The sequence below is a fragment of the Triticum aestivum genome, chromosome 2A (genome assembly GCF_018294505.1).
Source record: "Triticum aestivum cultivar Chinese Spring chromosome 2A, IWGSC CS RefSeq v2.1, whole genome shotgun sequence".
In the NCBI taxonomy this organism is placed as follows: domain Eukaryota; kingdom Viridiplantae; phylum Streptophyta; class Magnoliopsida; order Poales; family Poaceae; genus Triticum; species Triticum aestivum.
The window spans coordinates 318125089-318143712 of NC_057797.1; the positions used below are offsets into that span (position 1 = coordinate 318125089).

At 43.7% G+C, this 18624-nt stretch overlaps 1 protein-coding gene across 1 annotated transcript; it reads right to left on the bottom strand.

Annotated features, from left to right (window-relative positions):
• Nucleotides 1-6669: 6669 nt before the first annotated feature.
• Nucleotides 6670-14450, bottom strand: LOC123188606 (peptidyl-prolyl cis-trans isomerase CYP63). The gene is made up of 14 exons (XM_044600766.1): nucleotides 14192-14450; nucleotides 13913-14021; nucleotides 13753-13807; nucleotides 12191-12279; nucleotides 11986-12010; nucleotides 11859-11897; nucleotides 11622-11739; nucleotides 11193-11353; nucleotides 10777-11113; nucleotides 10594-10688; nucleotides 8975-9140; nucleotides 8576-8884; nucleotides 8421-8501; nucleotides 6670-7191 (listed from the first exon to the last, which is right to left on the bottom strand). Exons 2-14 carry the CDS (start codon nucleotides 13997-13999, stop codon nucleotides 6843-6845), a joined length of 1911 nt encoding a protein of 636 aa, XP_044456701.1. The 5' UTR covers nucleotides 14000-14021; nucleotides 14192-14450; the 3' UTR covers nucleotides 6670-6842.
• Between the last annotated feature and the right edge of the window lie 4174 nt (nucleotides 14451-18624).

An 18624-nucleotide genomic window follows, 5' to 3' on the forward strand; every position in this document is an offset into this window, starting at 1 on the left:
AGTCTTATTAAAATCAGGAAGTTGGAGTAAAGGAGCATGTGTCAACTTATCTTTCAATACCATGAAGGCTTCTTCTTGTGCGGTACCCCAAACAAAAGGCACATCCTTCTTTGTAAGCTCATTGAGAGGTGCAGCAATGGTGCTGAAATCTCTCACAAAACGCCTATAGAATCCAACGAGGCCAAGAAAACTCCTCACTTGTGTGACCGTTTTTGGCTGCGGCCAACTCTCAATAGCTTCAATATTGGCTTTATCAACTTCAATTCCCTGTGGAGTAACAACATAGCCAAGAAAAGATACTCGGTCGGTGCAAAAGGTGCACTTCCCAAGGTTGCCAAACAAACATGCATCACGTAGAGCAATGAAAACAACACGTAAATGTTCCAAATGTTCCTCCAAAGATCTGCTATAAATCAGTATATCATCAAAATAGATTACCACAAATCATCCAATGAAAGCACGTAAAACTTTGTTCATTAATCTCATGAAAGTATTAGGTGCATTAGTTAACCCAAAAGGCATGACTAACCACTCATATAATCCAAACTTAGTTTTAAATGTTGTTTTCCATTCATCTCCCAATTTTATACGAATTTGATGGTATCCACTACGCAAATCAACTTTGGAGAATATTGTAGAGCCAATCAATTCATCAAGCATATCATCTAGCCTAGGAATAGGATGACGATAACAAATAGTCATGTTATTAATGCCTCTACAATCAACACACATACGCGACGTATCATCCTTTGTTGGCACTAATATAATAGGAACAGCACAAGGACTAAGAGATTCGCGTATATAACCTTTGTTGAGTAGCTCCTGTACTTGACGCATAATCTCCTTCGTCTCCTCTAGATTTGTACGATATGGCGCACAGTTTGGCGGCGAAGCACCGGGAATTAAGTCAATCTGATGCTCAATCCCTCGAATAGGTGGTAATCTCAGTGGCACGTCTTGTGGAAAGACGTCGGCGAACTCCTGCAAAATGTTAGTGACAGTAGGAGGTAAAGAGGAAGGTACATCCTCGAAAGAAAATAATGCCTCTTTGCACACAAAAGCATAGCAAACAGATTTGCTGAAATCTAGATCATCAATATCAGATTTGGTGGCAAGTAAACATGCACTTTTCAATTTAATTTCAGAAGCAACATTAGATGGTTTATTATTAGGCTTCATTTGTTGCTCAAATTATTTTGCCACAATCTAATTTTCACTCTTATTTTCTCCTGTTTTTCTTTATTAGCTCTATTAATATCATCTTTCAAAATGGAATCAGGAGTCATAGGAAGCAAAGTAATATTTTTATCCTTATGAATAAGAGTATACCGATTGTTTCTATCATGGTGTACAGAATTTTTATCAAATTGCCATGGTCTACCAAGTAATAAGGGGAACATGCTTGCATAGGTACCACATCACAATCAACATAATTAGCATATGTAGAGATACTAAAATGCACACGAACAGTACGTGTTACCTTAACCTTGCCGCTGTTGTTGAACCATTGGATGTAGTAAGGATGTGGATGTGGTCTTATGGTGAGAGAGAGCTTCTCCACCATCTCCATGTTATCCAAGTTGTTGCAACTCCCTCCATCTATGATGACGCGAACAGAACGTTCCTTCACAACTCCCTTTGTATGGAACAAATTATGCCTCTGATTTTGCTCAGCTTGTGTAACCTGCACACTCAAAACACGTTGAGCAACTAAACATTCATACATGTCAGCATCTTTAGCAACCATGTATTGCGTCTCATGATCAGAATCATCTCCACTGTGTTCTTCACTTGTAATAAGAGCTAAAGTCTCTTCATCATAGTCACTAGCGGACTCATACCCACCATCCTCAGTAACAATCATCACAAGCTTAGATGGGCATTCTCTCGCATAATGACCTCCACCCTTGCAACAACAACAAATAATATCATGTGTTTGCCCTGTTGATTCCATGGATGAAGAAGAGCTTTGTGCATGCCTAGAAGGTGTGGTCTTGGCAGATAGTGGTGGTTGTGCCTGCTTTCTTGTATCACGGTTGGAGGTGGCAACTGACGGAGGTGCCGGTGCAGCAGAACGTGTGGAAGTAGAGGATGCACGCGGTGTCCATGATGAAGGTCGACCTGCAGAAAAGTTAGTTTGCGCCAATGCCTGTCGATCCTGCACTTCACGTTCAGCTTTGCAAGCAAGATGAAATAAACGAATGATATTATTATATTCCTTATACTCTAGAATGGTCTGAATCTCTTTATTTAATCCACCCATAAAACGTGCAAGCATAGCTTCATTATCCTCAACAATACCACATCTAATCATACGAGTTTGTAATTCCTGATAATATTCTTCTACAGATTTTTTTCCTTGACTCAAACGCTGCAATTTTTGAAGCAATTCACGTTGATAATATGGTGGAACCCAGCGAGTACACATAGCATTTTTTAAAGCAGCCCAAGTAGCTGGAATAGGATATAATCTACAATGTTCAGACCACCAAACACATGCAAAACTAGTGAAAGCACAAACAGCAACAGGAACACGTCTCTCCTCAGGATATTGTAAACATGTAAAATATTGTTCGGTTTCTAACTCCCAAGTAAGATATATACCGGGAACATATCTACCCTCAAATGGTGGAATATTCAATTTTAATTTAGGAAGATGGTCATGATCTCGTACCTCAGGTGGTGGTGCAGCCGTACCGTTGCGATGATATGCATGAGGACGACCTAGTGGTGGTGGTGCTGGTGGTTGCACGTAGTTTTGATTTTGATCAACCTCATCCTCGTAATGGTCATCCACCTCTGCAGTAGCAGCAAGAGCTACAGAAGCATCAACAGTAGGTACAGTGGCACCAGAATTTTGACCAAGCTCAAGGGGAACATGCAATGCTCATCCCACTTGATTTGGAAGGCGATGTTGTTGTTGTTGTTGTTGTTGTTGTTGTTGTTGTTGTTGTTGTTGTCGTTGTTGTTGTTGTTATTGTTGTTGTTGTTGTTGATGATGATGATGATGATGATGATGATATAGAGGTGCGACAGGTGCAGCGGGCAGTGGTTGTGGAAGACGCGCGAGTACTTCATCGAACTTGGCGTCCAACTTGGTGTCAATTGTCTTCTCAACGTCATCAATCCTCTCCAGTGTCTTTCCGAAGGTGGCCATGATGTCTTCTACTTATTGACTCAACATTTGCTGAAATTTATCATAAAGCTCCTTCTTCGTCATGTTCTCCCAGTCAACCTCGTCGGCTTGTGGTCCTGTCATGGTTAGCAGCAATAGAAACACACAAGAATATGATCCTAAAAACTACTAGAAAGTGGCAGTGTGTCACAAATCCATCAAGCAAATCTCAAATTCTTACCAGTTCTTACCAAGCGGCAGGTGGTGATTGGCAACCGTTGTAGTCAAAACTCTCAAAACTTGAATAGAGCGATTACCAGGGAGAGTCAAACGCACGACGTAGATGTATGTGGAACTGGGAAGGCTTATAATATGGTAGCAAAAAGGGTCAGCAATAATCAATTCAAAGATGCAAAGTTGAATAAACGCTCAACGATGGTACTGTGCTGGTCCTAGGCTATACCGTGCTAGAGACGCGAGCCTAGAACATTAACAAAATCACGACACTTCACGTAAACAAGGGAGGAGCACACTCTAAAACAAATTTCTCTTTTTTCACTTTTTTTGCACTTTTTTCCTCTCTTTTTTGCTCTGCAACAATTTTTTTTTAAAGTCTACAAATGGACTAAAAATTGCCTAGCCATAATTTTCTAGACTTAGTTTTTTTAACTGGAACTATTTTTCTACTGCGGATGGCACAGAAATTGGGGAGTCCTACTCTGTCATGACTCTAAGTATGGCGTGATCTGGAAATCGAAAACAAAGACACAAATACTGGACTCGGACTAGGACTGGTGGCGGATATGAAACTGGTAGAAACTCAGACTGGTGGCGGATATATGCAGGGCGGTGGAACACGGACTGGTGGCGAATCTGTGATGGAGGTGGACTCGGATTATCATGATGGCGGTGGATATGTGGTACATGGCAGCAGTGATGACGATGGTGGTATATGGCAGCTGTGATGACGATGGTGGTATATGGCAGCGGTGATGATGATGATGCGATGGCGGTGTGACAACTTATGAACAGAACTCGAAACTCTAAAGGACTAGACACTAAGACCAGCAACTAGACACGACGATGTAACCGCAAATTCAACAATGCAAAACCCTAAAAAAGATTACGCAAAGGCTCAGATTGGTTCGGATATGATGAACTAACCCTATTTTTGGCTTTTTCATGGACTGTAGGTATGAAGAACAGACTCGATCTAAACTACGAAAAACTGTAAAATCTCACTGAGCAACTTGGAAATCTCATACCACTTGATAGAGGCGAAGGTGTCCCGATGTTTCGATGAGATGGTGGCTATCATTTTCTGTGGGAGTCGACCTTGACAATCCGACTACGAACGTGCGAGACGTCGCGCCTTAGCAATCGCTAAACCAACTTCCGAGGGGTCATTAACCACGCCGGAGCACAATCAACCTGACCACGAGGGTTTGCTTCCTGTGAGCAAACGAAGAACAAGCGAGAAACTGAGATTGCAATCTGGATATTGTGAATAAGAGGAAAGCTTTATTATTGAAGGTGGGGTTCTGTGACGCCTTTGTCTGGTCGTTGAACACAAACGAAGTACGCGAAGTTGTAGCTATGGCGAACTTTTAATCTAAACAAAACTCAAAGTCTAAACGACGCCCTAAGGACTGTATATATGGAGGAAGAGGGGGGAATTTCGTGACCCTTGGGGAAGGGGTCCAAACCAACCCTAACTCTTGTTTCCCCACACACACGGACTCTACAAATAGCCTATAATCAAGTATTTCAAAATTACATGGGCCTGGCCCAATAATAAGGTGACGCAGCACCTAGAATAGCCTCTGGGGGACATTTATGAAGTGGCATATTGTATATTTCGTCCAAGGCTTTATGCACTCATTATGGTGGCTTAAAAGTCCTAGAATCATCACTTGTAATGTTGTTCTTGTTCCCCTTGCGCATGCCATCATCTCCATGCTTGAACTTGCTTCAAGGTTCATCTTTCTTGTCCAAGATAGGCCCTTCATTTGTAAGCAAAACAAATGTATCCAATTTAGGCAGCATCATATTCTCGTGAACATTAGAATCGTTACAAAGAAATGAAAGTACCTGGTAATTCAATTGCCGTGCGCGAGCTCTAGTAATTGGTCCAGTATGTATAGCAGAAGGGGCTGTGGGTGGTATTGGTGTCCTCATCACAGAGACAAGCAGCAGCACCGCAACAGAGGAGGGGACAACCTGTCGGCCGTGCCTGAATTGAAGCTCCGTCGTGGCTGCATCGTAGCATTTCCGTGTTGCATAGCAGCTCCCCCCGTCATCACCGCACTGCATCGCGAGCTTCCACCATGGTTGCCCCGTGCTGCGACGCATCCCCTGTCGCCGTCGGCGCTGCGTCGCTCCACCCATTGCCGTCGGCGCTGTATTGTAGCATCCCCGTGCCGCATTGCAGCTCCTGCCATGGTCGTCGTGTGTTGCATTGCAACACTCGTCGTCGCCGGCGATGCATCGCAGCATCCGCCATCGCCGCCGGCGCTTCATTGCAGCTCCAGCCATGGTCGCCGTGTGTTGAGCCGTCGTCGCCGTAGCAACCACCGTGCCGTGTCACCGCTTCTGTTGCCGTCATCGTGTGTTGCATCGCATCATCAGCCATGGCTGCCGTGTGCTAATCCGTCGTCGCCGGCTGCATCGCAGCAACCACCGCGCTGCGTTGCCGCTTCCATCGCCATCGTAGCAGCACGCTGCTCACCGGCGTTGCTACTGTCATCGACTAGCGGTGAACTGCTACTTGTGCTCGGGGAAGAAAGGAGCCATGGACCTACGCTCGGGGGAGGGAGGAAGCAACGAAGCAGCGTTGACCAATCTGATGGCTTAGGCACGATGAATCGGACGGCTACTGACCCGACTGATTTCCCCAGGAAATCAGTCAGATGATTTGTAGCAACCGTCATTATCAATCAAAAAGTTGGCAACTAAGGCTTTGTTTGGTGATGGGGGAAAGAACACCCAGGTTACTAAATCCCATCAGGGGAATTTCAATAGCACTTGTGATTCCCTTTCTTCCGCGAGGGAGATCCCCTATGCTCATTTGGTGGTACAAGGGAGGGGAGACGAGAGGGGCGGAAGGCAGCGAGGGAGATCTCCTATGCTCATTTGGTGGTACAAGGGAGGGGAGACGAGAGGGGCGGAAGGCAACGAGCGAGGGATTCTTTTTTTTTTGAAAGGACGAGCGAGGGATTCAGAGCGAAGCAACAGAGTTCAGATCACACAAGGGAAAAGACGGGATAATTTTTCCGGAATGTCCAGGCGTGGGACCTCTTCATGGGGAAAGAGCGAGGGTTGGGCCAGCCCACCCCGTCGAACAGCTCGTCCAAATGGCGCGCTCGTTTTCCCTGGCGAGCGTCTCCACGTGGGTTTCAGGCCCTGGGATCCCGGGGGTAAGCAAGGCAACCAAATGGGCCCCAATAGTTGCATCTTATACCACGTGGAACCCCGTGGTAAGAAATCCAATATATTTGAAAAGAGATGCATCTTATCGATAAACTTCACCGGTCAGGAGATCATACTCTCATCGATAAACTTCACCGGTCAGGAGATCATACTCTCAACATTTCATGCACAACGCCATCAAGTCGTTTACAAAAGAAAAGTTTAGAACATGATTCAGCATCTCAAGATACAGAACAGGCATGTGCTTCAGAGTATAGAGAGTACTGAAACCCGACTTTACAGCTCCTGCCATCACATCTCAGTATGACACCAAACCACCTTTACTACAGGAGGGGCTACTGGATCTTGAGCTGCTGCTGCGCCTGCGGTTATACTTTGAGCTCAACCTTTTGGCTGGGGCAGCATTAGGAGACCTGGACCTCGAGGCATCACGGTTCTTGGACCTGGATCTTGATCTTCCTCCATTAGCAGCAGAGGGGCCACCACCACCACCACGACCTGATCGAGGCCTGTAGGCCGCATCACGTTTATGTTGTTCTGCGGGGCTATGGCTGCGTCTTGGGCTAGGGCGGCGATGTCTTCCTCCACCGTCACGGCATCTCACTGGACTGCGTGACCTGCTCCTGCTTCGGTCTCTCCTTGTGTACCTGTGATCATGGACGATAATGTTGATTTTTTTTAAAGATCCAGCATTGCTGGCATTTCATTGGCTTAGCAGGGGACGATAATGTTGATTGGCCTAGGCAAAAGTGTACAAAGTCATCAAATGTTGTTTGACTTCAGCAAAGAGTATGTGACTTGTTCAGCTAATCATGCTTTACCTGTATTGAAGGTCTGTCCATGCACAACAATAACATCTACCAAAGACTAAAAATGGCAGGAAACAGAAGGCACCAAATGCACATTTCGGCAAGAATACAAGATAACAAAAGCAACTCTTCTTGTTCAGAATGCTAACAGACTTGGACATTTATTCAAACCAATTAACTGAACACTTAAAGGTGTCGAACTAACAGGAGCAATCTTTTATACTGCCTCTGTTTCTTTTTTACTCTGCATGTTAGATTTGTCTTAAGTCAGACTTTGTAAAGGTGACCAAATATATTATATATTAAAAAGTATGAACATCTACAATACCAACTAAGTATATTCTGTAATGAATCTAATGATAATGATTTGGTATTGTAAATGTTGATATGTTTTTCTATAAACTTCAGAAATTTGACTTAAGACAAACCTAATATGCAAACTAAAAAGAAAGAGGGAGTACCACTACCAATCGTCACATCACATACAGCTTTGATCATCGTTCTCATGTCAATGAAGACAAATTAAACTTCGAAGAAATGCCACATTCATCTAGAATGTATATGACAATGATAACATTTAACTGCGACATGAAAGAATCCTGAAAGATCCATTAGCTGCCCACATGCTCTATCAAACCTTCAAGGCTTTAAAGAGCTACAAGGACAACCTCTGTCGGGAATATAAGGATTATGCATGCAGTTAACAGTATTTGCAAAAGTATATGTGTTGGAAGTGCAGGAATAATATCCTTGTATTTATCTAGCAAAGTTCTTGTATGTTACATATCTTTCTATTATTTGGTAGGCATATTACAAGTGAAAAACATAGTCAACGTTCTGTATTGGAGACTGAAATGTTAAACACGCAGTATATTTTGCAGAGGGAGTAATTGCCACCAGCCTCTGACAGACTGAAGTTCCCAGCATTCAACATAGAAATTACTATTAAACTAACGCAGAAGTAGAACAACAGGTCAACAGCTGGCTGGCAGAATATGCCACAATTCCATGAGATTAGATAAGTTCTTCAAAGGAATTCACATTTCCAATGAATAAGAAATACGAACCTCAGTGAGCTACTAGCTCTTGGGGAACCTTGGTATCTCCTCACCGGCGATCGTGCACCATAAAGACCATTTCTTCCATACCTGGACATGATGGGGGTTCCAATATAATATCAAAAGTGTCAAAACATGGCAAATCAATAATCATGTATCAATACCTATTGAAGTTATTCCATCTATCATTTCTTCCTCCATAGTAGCTAGAACGAACATGTGAACACTCTGGAGACGGTGTTCGGTATCGACGTGCAAATGAGTACTTCTGCGTAAAACCACGCCCTTTCCTGACACGTCCATCCTCTGTAGAGCCCATAGCTAAATCTTGGCCATTGGTGGGTACTGGTTTATTGCTCAAGGGGTTCCTTTCTGCACCAGCTTCAGATATGCCAGCCCCTGCAGCAACAGCAGTGATGTTGCCATCTGCCTTTGACAGAGTTGTATCAGCCCTGATGGGGTTGGTATCATCCCTGCAATTATAAATAAACAGGAGATGTTGCACTCTCGCTGCATAGTAGTAGAAGGATCCAGACAGGACGTGTACTTTCAAGAAATAAAACCTGAATTTACTAGATCTATCTTCGGAATTTTGAGTCCCGACCCTGTCATCAGCCCAACTTTCATCTTTGTATAACGGTTTACTTCCCGCAACCGTTTGTTTGCCTTTATCTGCATATTCCAAGGATTTTCCTATCTCCAAATTTATTATTTTGGTATTTTCTTCGTCTGCCATTAAAAAAAGATGATTATTAGATAAAATTGTACACAAGATCTTTAAGTCATGGCCATCTCAGCAATAATCAGTACATTCCAAGAATGTAACCAAACACAAATATAGATAGCCATACATAGCAGGCTGTTTAAATTCAGAAAGAAAGAAAGCAGACAGACACAGTAAAGATCATCATACTTTCTACTAACATTCTCAAATGATGAGTAAGAGTAACGATCTTAAGGGTATGGCTAGGTCTCATCTACTACCTCCGTCCGGGATTTTAAGTCCTGTGAGCAGGTTACGGGCGTCCTGAATTAGAGGCCCGCATGCAAAACGCTCGACCTTTTCTATTGGCTGGTCCTCGCGGTAGTTGTTGCCTACGAAGGCATGCAGCTAGGTGAGCAGATACTCATGTGCAATGCTTTTAGTTTAGCGAGCGGGCACGGAGACAGAGGGATTTTACACACTATGGTTGGCCAGACTCTTGCAGATTACTATGCACTGAGGCGCCTTGGTACACGCGTTTTGATCTGGAGGCCTTTTAAACCCGGACGGAGGTAGTAGATGACAATTAACTATGTCTCATCTAACTGACTCAATCAAACAGAAAAAGGGGGGAACAATAGAGAGAGAAATGTCAGCCCAAATCTCCACATATAATCAATGACATAGGAGTTAGATGAGACTCTGTCAATTCTCATCATCAATTCTCATCTAGATGATAATTAGCAGATCCATAATCTTAAAGCAATATGCTCCAATCTTTCCACTCTATGGTTCTCAAATGCAACAGCAAGCAAAGACTTCTGGAATAAATTTTCTAATCAAGATTATGTGAATAGCAGAGACAACATAAACACGAAGTTGGTCATTGACTCAATCAAACAGAAAAAGGGGGGAACAGAAGAGAGAGAAATGTCAGCCCAAATCTCCACATATAATCAATGACATAGGAGTTAGATGAGACTTTGTCAATTCTCATCTAGATGATAATTAGCAGATCCATAATCTTAAAGCAATATGCTCCAATCTTTCCACTCTATGGTTCTCAAATGCAACAGCAAGCAAAGACTTCTGGAATAAATTTTCTAATCAAGATTATGTGAATAGCAGAGACAACATAAACACAAAGTTGGTCATTCAGAATATTTTCCATTCCAGTGATGCTGACTTAATATTATTACTATTATTTCAAGTATGTTGAACAAAATCAAACATGTAACTGCAGAAATACTACACACAAGAAGGTGACGAGCAATAAATTGGCAAGTACAAAAGGTGCAAATACGCTGCTCGGAGAAAAACAATGTACAAATACAACTTGCCTTCCAGATCACAGCAAACTGAAAGGGGTTAACAAAACAGAGATATAAACTCCTAAATTCAAACAGCACGCAGTCTACCAGAGTATGCTGGTAGAAAATAATGAAGAACAGAAAACTGAATGGGAGTTAGCTCTCCTACCTTTCTTCAATGGATGCTTGGTACGGCGGCCTGCACTTTCATTGTCAGAACTGGTGCTCGAGCTTTTTGAAGCATCACTTGAGCTCCCATAGCTCCTAAAAAAGCACCAGCAGGGAATCAATTCAGCTAGTATTTAATTCTGAGTGAACATAACAATACAGTTTGTAAAGGTCAACATTTTACCGCTTGGATCTTTTTGTTCCTCTACTCTTGCTCTTACTCTTCTTATGGCTGCTCTTCCTCTTTGCAGGCTTTCGTTTCACTTTCTTAGAACCTTTTCTTCTCTTGTGCCTATGGTCACTAGATGAGCTAGTATCGGATGATGCTGAAGAGTATGATTGTGACTCCGAACCACTATCTGAGGAATAGGACTGCGAGTCAGAAGTTTCTGAGCTATATGAATCAGAAGAGTAGTTCTTTCTTCTTTTCCTTCGTTTATCCACGCTGGATGTTTTTTTGGTTTTGACCCTCCCTCCAGCATCGGAGTTATTATATTCTACTGCCCTTTTAAGCTTCTTTTCTGCAAATCAAGTACTGAGAAAGCTTACCAGAGATAACACATGAATTGTATTGGGATCTCGATGTTCATGGCTACTTACCTTTCTCTCCATGTAGCTGATTCTGAGTATCTATGTTAGAGGCTTCACCACAGTCTACAATTTTCACTGGACATGTAGGTTTTCCAGATTCAGAACCCAGTGCTTCAAGCTTCTTAAGCAAAGCTTTTCCATTAAGGACCTTCCCAAAGACCACATGTTTGCTACAAAAATTATAATGTGAACTCAAAATGTTGATAAACCATGGGTAGTGATCCAAAAAAATGGCCACTTCTCCATAAGGAAGCATTAAATAGACAGTAATACTGATGTGGATAATATGCCAGTGGTGTTGGGTCTATCACATACTATCAACCATTACTTGTCGCAGTTTCATCAACATTGTTGAGTTTTAGTTGTATTTGTAGGCAAAGTAACAAAAAGTACAGCTACAAAAAATTAGTAAAAATGACTAAAGCAAATAAGTAATACCCATCAAGATGTGGCACAGCCTTGAATGTTATAAAAAATTGGGATCCATTGGTGTTTTCTCCAGAGTTTGCCATGGAAAGAATACCAGGTTGATCATGCTTTAACTTGAAGTTTTCATCTGTAGAACACGAGACAGTACATACATTCTTTTAGCAGAAGGCATAATATGACAATAGCACAGTTATCATGGGACTTTAACCTTCAGAGGCTATAACCAATAAAATCGTATAACCATACCTGGAAATTTTCCACCATATATGCTCTCTCCACCACGTCCTGGAAATAGCATGCAACGTTGAGCTTATAGAGTACACTACATCAATAAGTCAGTTGAAAGAAGAAGCCTGGGCTAATGAAGCAATACCATCTCCTCCGGAAAAATCACCAGCCTGCAGTTAAGAAATTTGATTGGTCGATTTAGTTTGAACAAAATGGGTGATAAAATAAAATAAAGAGCACATATTCTATACTCTACAAAGCTTGTATTTGCAATCCATAAAAGATCCTAACATGCTGTTACTGGCAACAAAAAATATGCAGCAATCAGATAAGTTGCAATAATTTGGTACCTGAGCCATAAATCCTGGGATAATGCGATGGATGTGTGTTCCTTTAAAATAAAGTGGCTTCTTCGTAGATTCTCCGAGGCCTTTCTCACCTACATGTTAACCAGAAGTAAGGCTAACAGAAAAGACTATACATACAGCCAATAATTACCTGCTAAGGTAGCATTTAAATTACAACTCTCAAGTGGAGGAACCTAGACTCTTGCAATCAACTTGAACAAATGAGACACCAATTAGCTGTGAAGAAAATTAAGTGAACTGTATTATCTTTATATACAAGGAGATATCATGTAAAAGCAGTGGTTCCATGTTCTATTATTAGAAATAATCAAATAATCTACCATGACAAGAAAGGTGCGGAGAGAAAAGAACAACAAATTCATAATATATCCTCGACAGACAACATAGTCCTAAGATTTAGTTAAATCAGATCCTACGGAGCCATAGATGAACAGAGGAAGACAACAATACAGCACCTATACAGCTTAAACTAACAAATGTGTCCTGCATACCTTTATGTGGAAGTGGGAAAGAGAGAAAAAAAAAACAACAATACTAGGAAACACCGCCGCAACACTCAAATTCAGCTTCGCCTATTCCACCATTCTACTTATTACTACGCCATATCATTACCAGGTATAGCATCAAAACTATAAGTACAACTAGATCGCTGTTTAGCATTGTGGTTTGCATTCAAGACTGTCGTGCATTTAGCAACTAAATCCCTTGTGGACATAGACTTAAAATAAAGTGGCTTCTTTGTAGATTCTCCGAGGCCTTTTCACCTACATGTTGACCAGAAGTAAGGCCAACAGAAAAGGCTATACCTACAGCCAATAATTACATGATAAGGGACATTTTAAATTACAACTCTAAAATGGAGGAGCCTAGACTCTTGCAATCAACTTGAACAAATGAGACACCAATTAGCTGTGAAGAAAATTAAGTGAAATATTATATAAGGAGATATCATGTAAAAGCAGTGGTTCCATGTTCTATTATTAGAAATAATCAAATAATCTACCATGACAAGAAAGGTGCGGGGAGAAAAGAACAACAAATTTATAATATATCCTCAACAGAGAGCGTAGTCCTAAGATTTAGTTAAATCAGATCCTATGGAACCATAGATGAAGAGAGAAACACAACAATACAGCACCTATATAGCTTAAACTAACAAATGTGTCCTGCATACCCTTCTGTGGAAGTGGGAAAGAGAGAACAAAAAAACTATACTAGGAAACACCGCCACAACACTCAAATTCAGCTTCGCCTATTCCACCATTCTACTTATTACTACGCCATATCATTACCAGGTATCACATTAAAACTATAAGTACAACTAAATCCCTGTTTAGCATTGTGGTTTGCATTCAAGACTGTCGTGCATCTAGCAACTAAATCCCTTGTGGACATAGACCGTGTCCATACCTTTTCAGGCATTTAAGCGAACTATTGGACATCTTCAACATCAAGGATGCTAAACTTAAGAACTTGCATATAAAAAATGTGTGTTCATCACTATCTGCATCACGCTATTCCACAGCAAAGACTCTGCATTTTACCAGTACAAAGCGCTCGGAAGTTCTCTGCCGTCTTCGGAACTACATCAGCAAAGAGCTGCAACACCAAAGTGGGAAGCTAATCAGGCGCACGTCACCTCTGTACTCAAAGGAGAAACATGCATCACTTAGAACGATAAGATGAAGGTACACTCTTTGCAACCTGAAACGTGATTCTCTCGGCAGGTCGCCCATCGATGGATATTTCCAAGAAGACCTGAGGGTTCAGATTCTTCTTGAACTTGGGCATGATTTCCTCCCTTTCGGTTTACCTGCAGGTGTGTGCAATCATGAGAGCATCTTCAGCAACAAACATCCCAACAGAAAGACACTGGCTGGATAGGCTGGTGCATATCTAGTTGGGATGTGGCCAAAACTCGTGGAGATGGTCAGTGGGGTTTAACAACTAATCACTGGAGGATGGATGGCGAAAAGGGCGTACCTCGAGAAACAGTGTCCGAGGTTGCGGACGGGGTGGAAACTGCAGGCACGCGGGGAGGGCGATGGCAGCGGCGGTAGCGACCGTAGCGGCGGCGCGTGTGAGAGGGTAAGGGGATTGGGGGTGAGGCGTCGTCGGTGACGCCACAAGCTACGGCACGGCGGCAACTCTAGGTCAGGACTCTAGGTTGCGGACGGCAAGGTGCATATCAGGCCCCGCGAGCCCAGCAATCGGTTTCCTTCCGCGGAATGGGCCTGAAGCTGTAACCCACCAGTCTCTGACATCAGTAAGGCCTTGTTCGGTTAAGCCCAGCCCCGCGAGGTTTTGGGTCGCCCGCGTGTTGGGCCGAAGCCCACTTACCCTTTCGTGACTCTAGACTATAAATAGACCTCATCCTCCCTTTTTCTAGGATTATCGTTGTGATAGCTCATATGTGAGATAGAGCCTCGTCATCCATCCGGATCTACTCCACTAAGAGAGACCGTCGCCTCATCGAAGAAGATCCACTTAGATTCAAGACCCCTAACGGGAAGACCTCAAGACCTCCTCATGGAGAAGAACTAGTGACCCCATGTATCGTCCTTTGTTAGATTTGGATCGTGTATCTCTTTGTGTTTCGAGAATCTAACATATGTGTGACCGAATCTTGTTGGTTTAAGTGATTTCTCTTGTATTTCCTCTCGTTCCCCTCTCGTGTTCTTCGTAGGATCCGCTCCAATCGTGAAAGATTGGCCAAAGGGTTTCCACCCTACATCATCTTGGTATCATGAGCCATGTTGATCACGTATTTAGGACCCCTACCTTTTGTTTCTAGCTTGATTTTGTTGTGTTCTTCCCCAATTTCGAAAATCCTCACCAAAAATAGCCCAATTTTTTTGTGATTTGTTGGTGTGATGAAGTTTTGTTGGATTTGATCCATGGATTTGCTTTGCCAAGAGTGGATCTAGCTTTCTCCCATCATCTCCGCCATTTACATCCACAAAATCGCTCGAATTTGACCAATTTTGCCACACCCACCTCGAAAACCCGAGTCCATCCCGTGCCCGAAATCGCCCAGGCACCGGACGTCCGACGTGTACCAGTCGTCCGTCCACCACCTGACGAAACTGAAAAATTTCAGTTCGGCCACCACCACCGTTCCACATCCACTTCCGCATACGCACTCCAAAACCACAACTCACTTCCCGCCCCACCATTGCTTACTCGTTTCACACTCTAGCACAATTTTGACACATTTGGTTTTGAGATTTGAGTTGTGGTTCATCGTTTCCTAGGGTGTTTCGGCTAACTAGGAACAGTTCGACATCGGCATCACCGCCGCTCATCTTCGACACGGACTCGTCATCGACAACAACTGTCCCACAATTTTGACACCATCGTAAACAAGACACGGTAAACTTAAACATCATCTTGGTATCGTGATATACCATCATTGTACATTCTTGCCATTGCATTGATAACCCCATAGCCCATTTTGCGTACTTGCCTATCGAGACTAGCCTTTGAGTATTGCCGGCAACGTTACTTGTGCACATTAGTGATCATACTTCCCCTATCATACATACCATATCATCGTGGTGCATATCTTGGTATCATCTCTTGTGTCACAAGGTTGTCATCGCATACACAATTGCTATCTTGGTTCGTGAAGTTTTGCATGAGAAAAGAGCTCCAAAGAGAAAGAGCCAACCAAACTTTTAAGCAAAAAGGAAAGATAAGTAAAGAGTTTTTAAGCAAGAACCATAGCATCATACAACATTAAGATTGTCATACTCGATCATCTTGGATCATATCATCGAAATACCATACATATAGCATACTTGGGATAGAATTCGTTGCATTTTGCTTAGTAAGTTGTTCACAAGTTTCGTATCCGCCATTTGTGCAATCGTGCTAGCGTCTCTCTAGTGTTGTGCAACAAGAGTATTTTCGTGGATTCCACATTTTGACTCATTCCTTGGTTGCACGACCCCACTTATCTATTTGCGTGTGTGTTTCCGTGAACCATATCTTGCTATTGGTCTACTTGTTGCATTTGCAAATTTGTGAATCTTTTCCAACATTATTGAGGCTCACTAACAGTTGCATCAAATTTTGTGCCACCATCCTAACCGAGCTCCACCATAAGCTTTTATTTGTGTAGGTGTGAGAACCGACAAGAATTGGTACCAATTGTGCTATTTTCTTGTTACACATTTGAGTGATCATTGATCCATCTTCAACATCAGTTAAGGTACATTTGGTATAAGTTCTTCTCTTTCTCCCACTCACATATTTGCTTGGAATGATGGATAGGCCAAGTACTTATACCAACCCACTCTTCATCGACCAAGACGACGACATGTCCTCCTACGTCACAAAGAGCCACCTCTTTGGTGCACAACGAGCTTTGCATTAAGAGCAACAATGTGAGGCCCCGAGTCCAATGCGCCAGGTGTCTTCCAGTTATTCGCCGACGTTGCCATGTCATTTGCTTGCGTGTTGCATCTTATCATGTCATCATGTGCATTGCATCATCATGTTTTCAAAACTTGCATCCGTCCCGGTCTCCTCGTTCCTTCCGTTGTCCGCTCTGAGCCCAGACACACTTGCACGCACCCGCGGCACCTCCGAAATAATATTTTATAAGTGGCTAGGAAATGTTCTTAGAATGGGTTGAAAGTTGGCATGCGGTGTTGTTATAGTGTAGATAGGCCTCCTGCCAAGTTTCATCGCATTCGGAGTCTGTTTGACGCCCCAACGCATAACTATAGTGGCATTATAGTCGGTCAAATCGTTGGACGTTTTTGGTCTCCGAAAACCCTTGTCGAGCTTCCATCTTCCCTCTCTTCTAAGCCAATGGCCTTCTGCACAGCCCACCTGCAGCCCACCTAAAACCCCCTCCGCTTCGGACCGTCGGATCGAGATCCGATGCCCGAAACGGATGATAACCCCCAAAATCCTAGCCCCCTTGCTATTTATAGACCCCCCCTTCCAATTGTGGCCATTCCTAGCCTAAAACCTACCCCCTAGCCTTCCCTAACCTCCTAGCCACCGCCACCTCGAATTCTGCGCTGGCCAAACCCCTCCCCGCCACTTGGCGCCGCCGCTACCGCGCCCGGACCAACCAGCGCGCGCCACCTCACCCTGCAGCGTCACCCCGGCCAATCCCGTAGCGCCACCTCACGCCCTAGCGCCTCAGCAAGCCGCGGCATGCCCGAGCCCGCGCGCGGCCCGCGCGAGCCCATCGGGGCCCGAACGTGTCGCCTCATGCTCCCTCGCCCCCGATATGGTTCGGAGGAGCTGAGCTCCTCTGCCCCAGCGCCGCCCGACCCCGCTGCCGTTCACCTCGCCCTGCCGGCGACCTCCTTCAGTCGCCCCAGGACCCAGGTTGTCGTGCCTGTCTCTCCCTCCTTCCTCTCTTCTTCCTCCTCTGGCCCGATCTCTCTCTAACCTCGCTCTCTCTTTCTTCTCCCCGCAGCGATCGCCGCCGCCGCCCTGGATCTCTGCCGGCCGCCGCCTCCCCCCACCACGGCCGGATCCGGAGGCCCCATGCCCGGATCCGCCTTGTCCCGCGTCGCGCCGGACCTTCCTCGCCCCGCCGGCTGCAAGCTGCCGCCGGCCACACCATGGCCTCGCTCAGTCTCGCGCGGGGGAGACGAGCCCTCTCGCCTGCGTGGGTAACCGCATGGGCCTCGGCCTCCCAGGCCCAGCACCGGCCGGCTCGCCTCTGCCTAGCCTCTTCATCGTACTGGGCCTCAGCCCAATGTGAGCAGCCCCTGTCCTTTCCTCTGTTGGGCTAGCCGGATGTGGCCCATATCTTTTTTTTCATGCCTACGATTTTAGTTATTATTCCAGAGAGACCGGTTTTACAGAAAATCCCTTGTTGTTTATGAAATTAATAACTCACAAACGGTGCATCATATTAAAACAAATTATATATGTAAAATGCTTAGAATTTTGTGTAGATTAATAATTTGCAACTTTCATCTATGTTTAAAATGTTTAAACTGTTGTTTGCGTTAATTTGCTCATATGCCATGTTAAAATGCTTTATTTCATAACTAAATAACCGTAGCTCCAAATTTAATAAACATTATATGTAAATGGGGTAGAAAAATGCCTAGTTTGACATGGTGGCATTACTTTGCATGTTTAATAACTCTAAAATTGTGTTTAGGGAAGATCAGTACCAAATTCAAATATTGCATGTGGGGATTTACCGGAATTGTTGTTTGTTATTTCCGGCCTCATTTAAACTTGCCTAGATAGGTAGTTTCCATATGCTTCACCTCTTGCCATGTTAATCAACATTTAATATTGTTGGGTACATAAATGAGATCGAACTAAATAACTTGAAGTGGTGTTTCGTCAATATGCAACAGAGTTGCATATTGAGCTCCACTTAATTTGTAGGATTGCTTGTGCACTTTGCCATGCCATGCTTCTTTAAATCG

Excerpts from the sequence above, each read along its gene's own strand:
- LOC123188606 (XM_044600766.1), bottom strand. The coding sequence starts at position 13,999 with ATGCCCAAGTTCAAGAAGAATCTGAACCCTCAGGTCTTCTTGGAAATA. Across the intron at positions 13,808-13,912 it reads CCGAGAGAATCACGTTTCAG|CTCTTTGCTGATGTAGTTCC; the intron begins GTTGCAAAGAGT and ends TTGGTGTTGCAG. Across the intron at positions 9,141-10,593 it reads CAAGCATCCATTGAAGAAAG|ACGAAGAAAATACCAAAATA; the intron begins GTAGGAGAGCTA and ends TTTTAATGGCAG.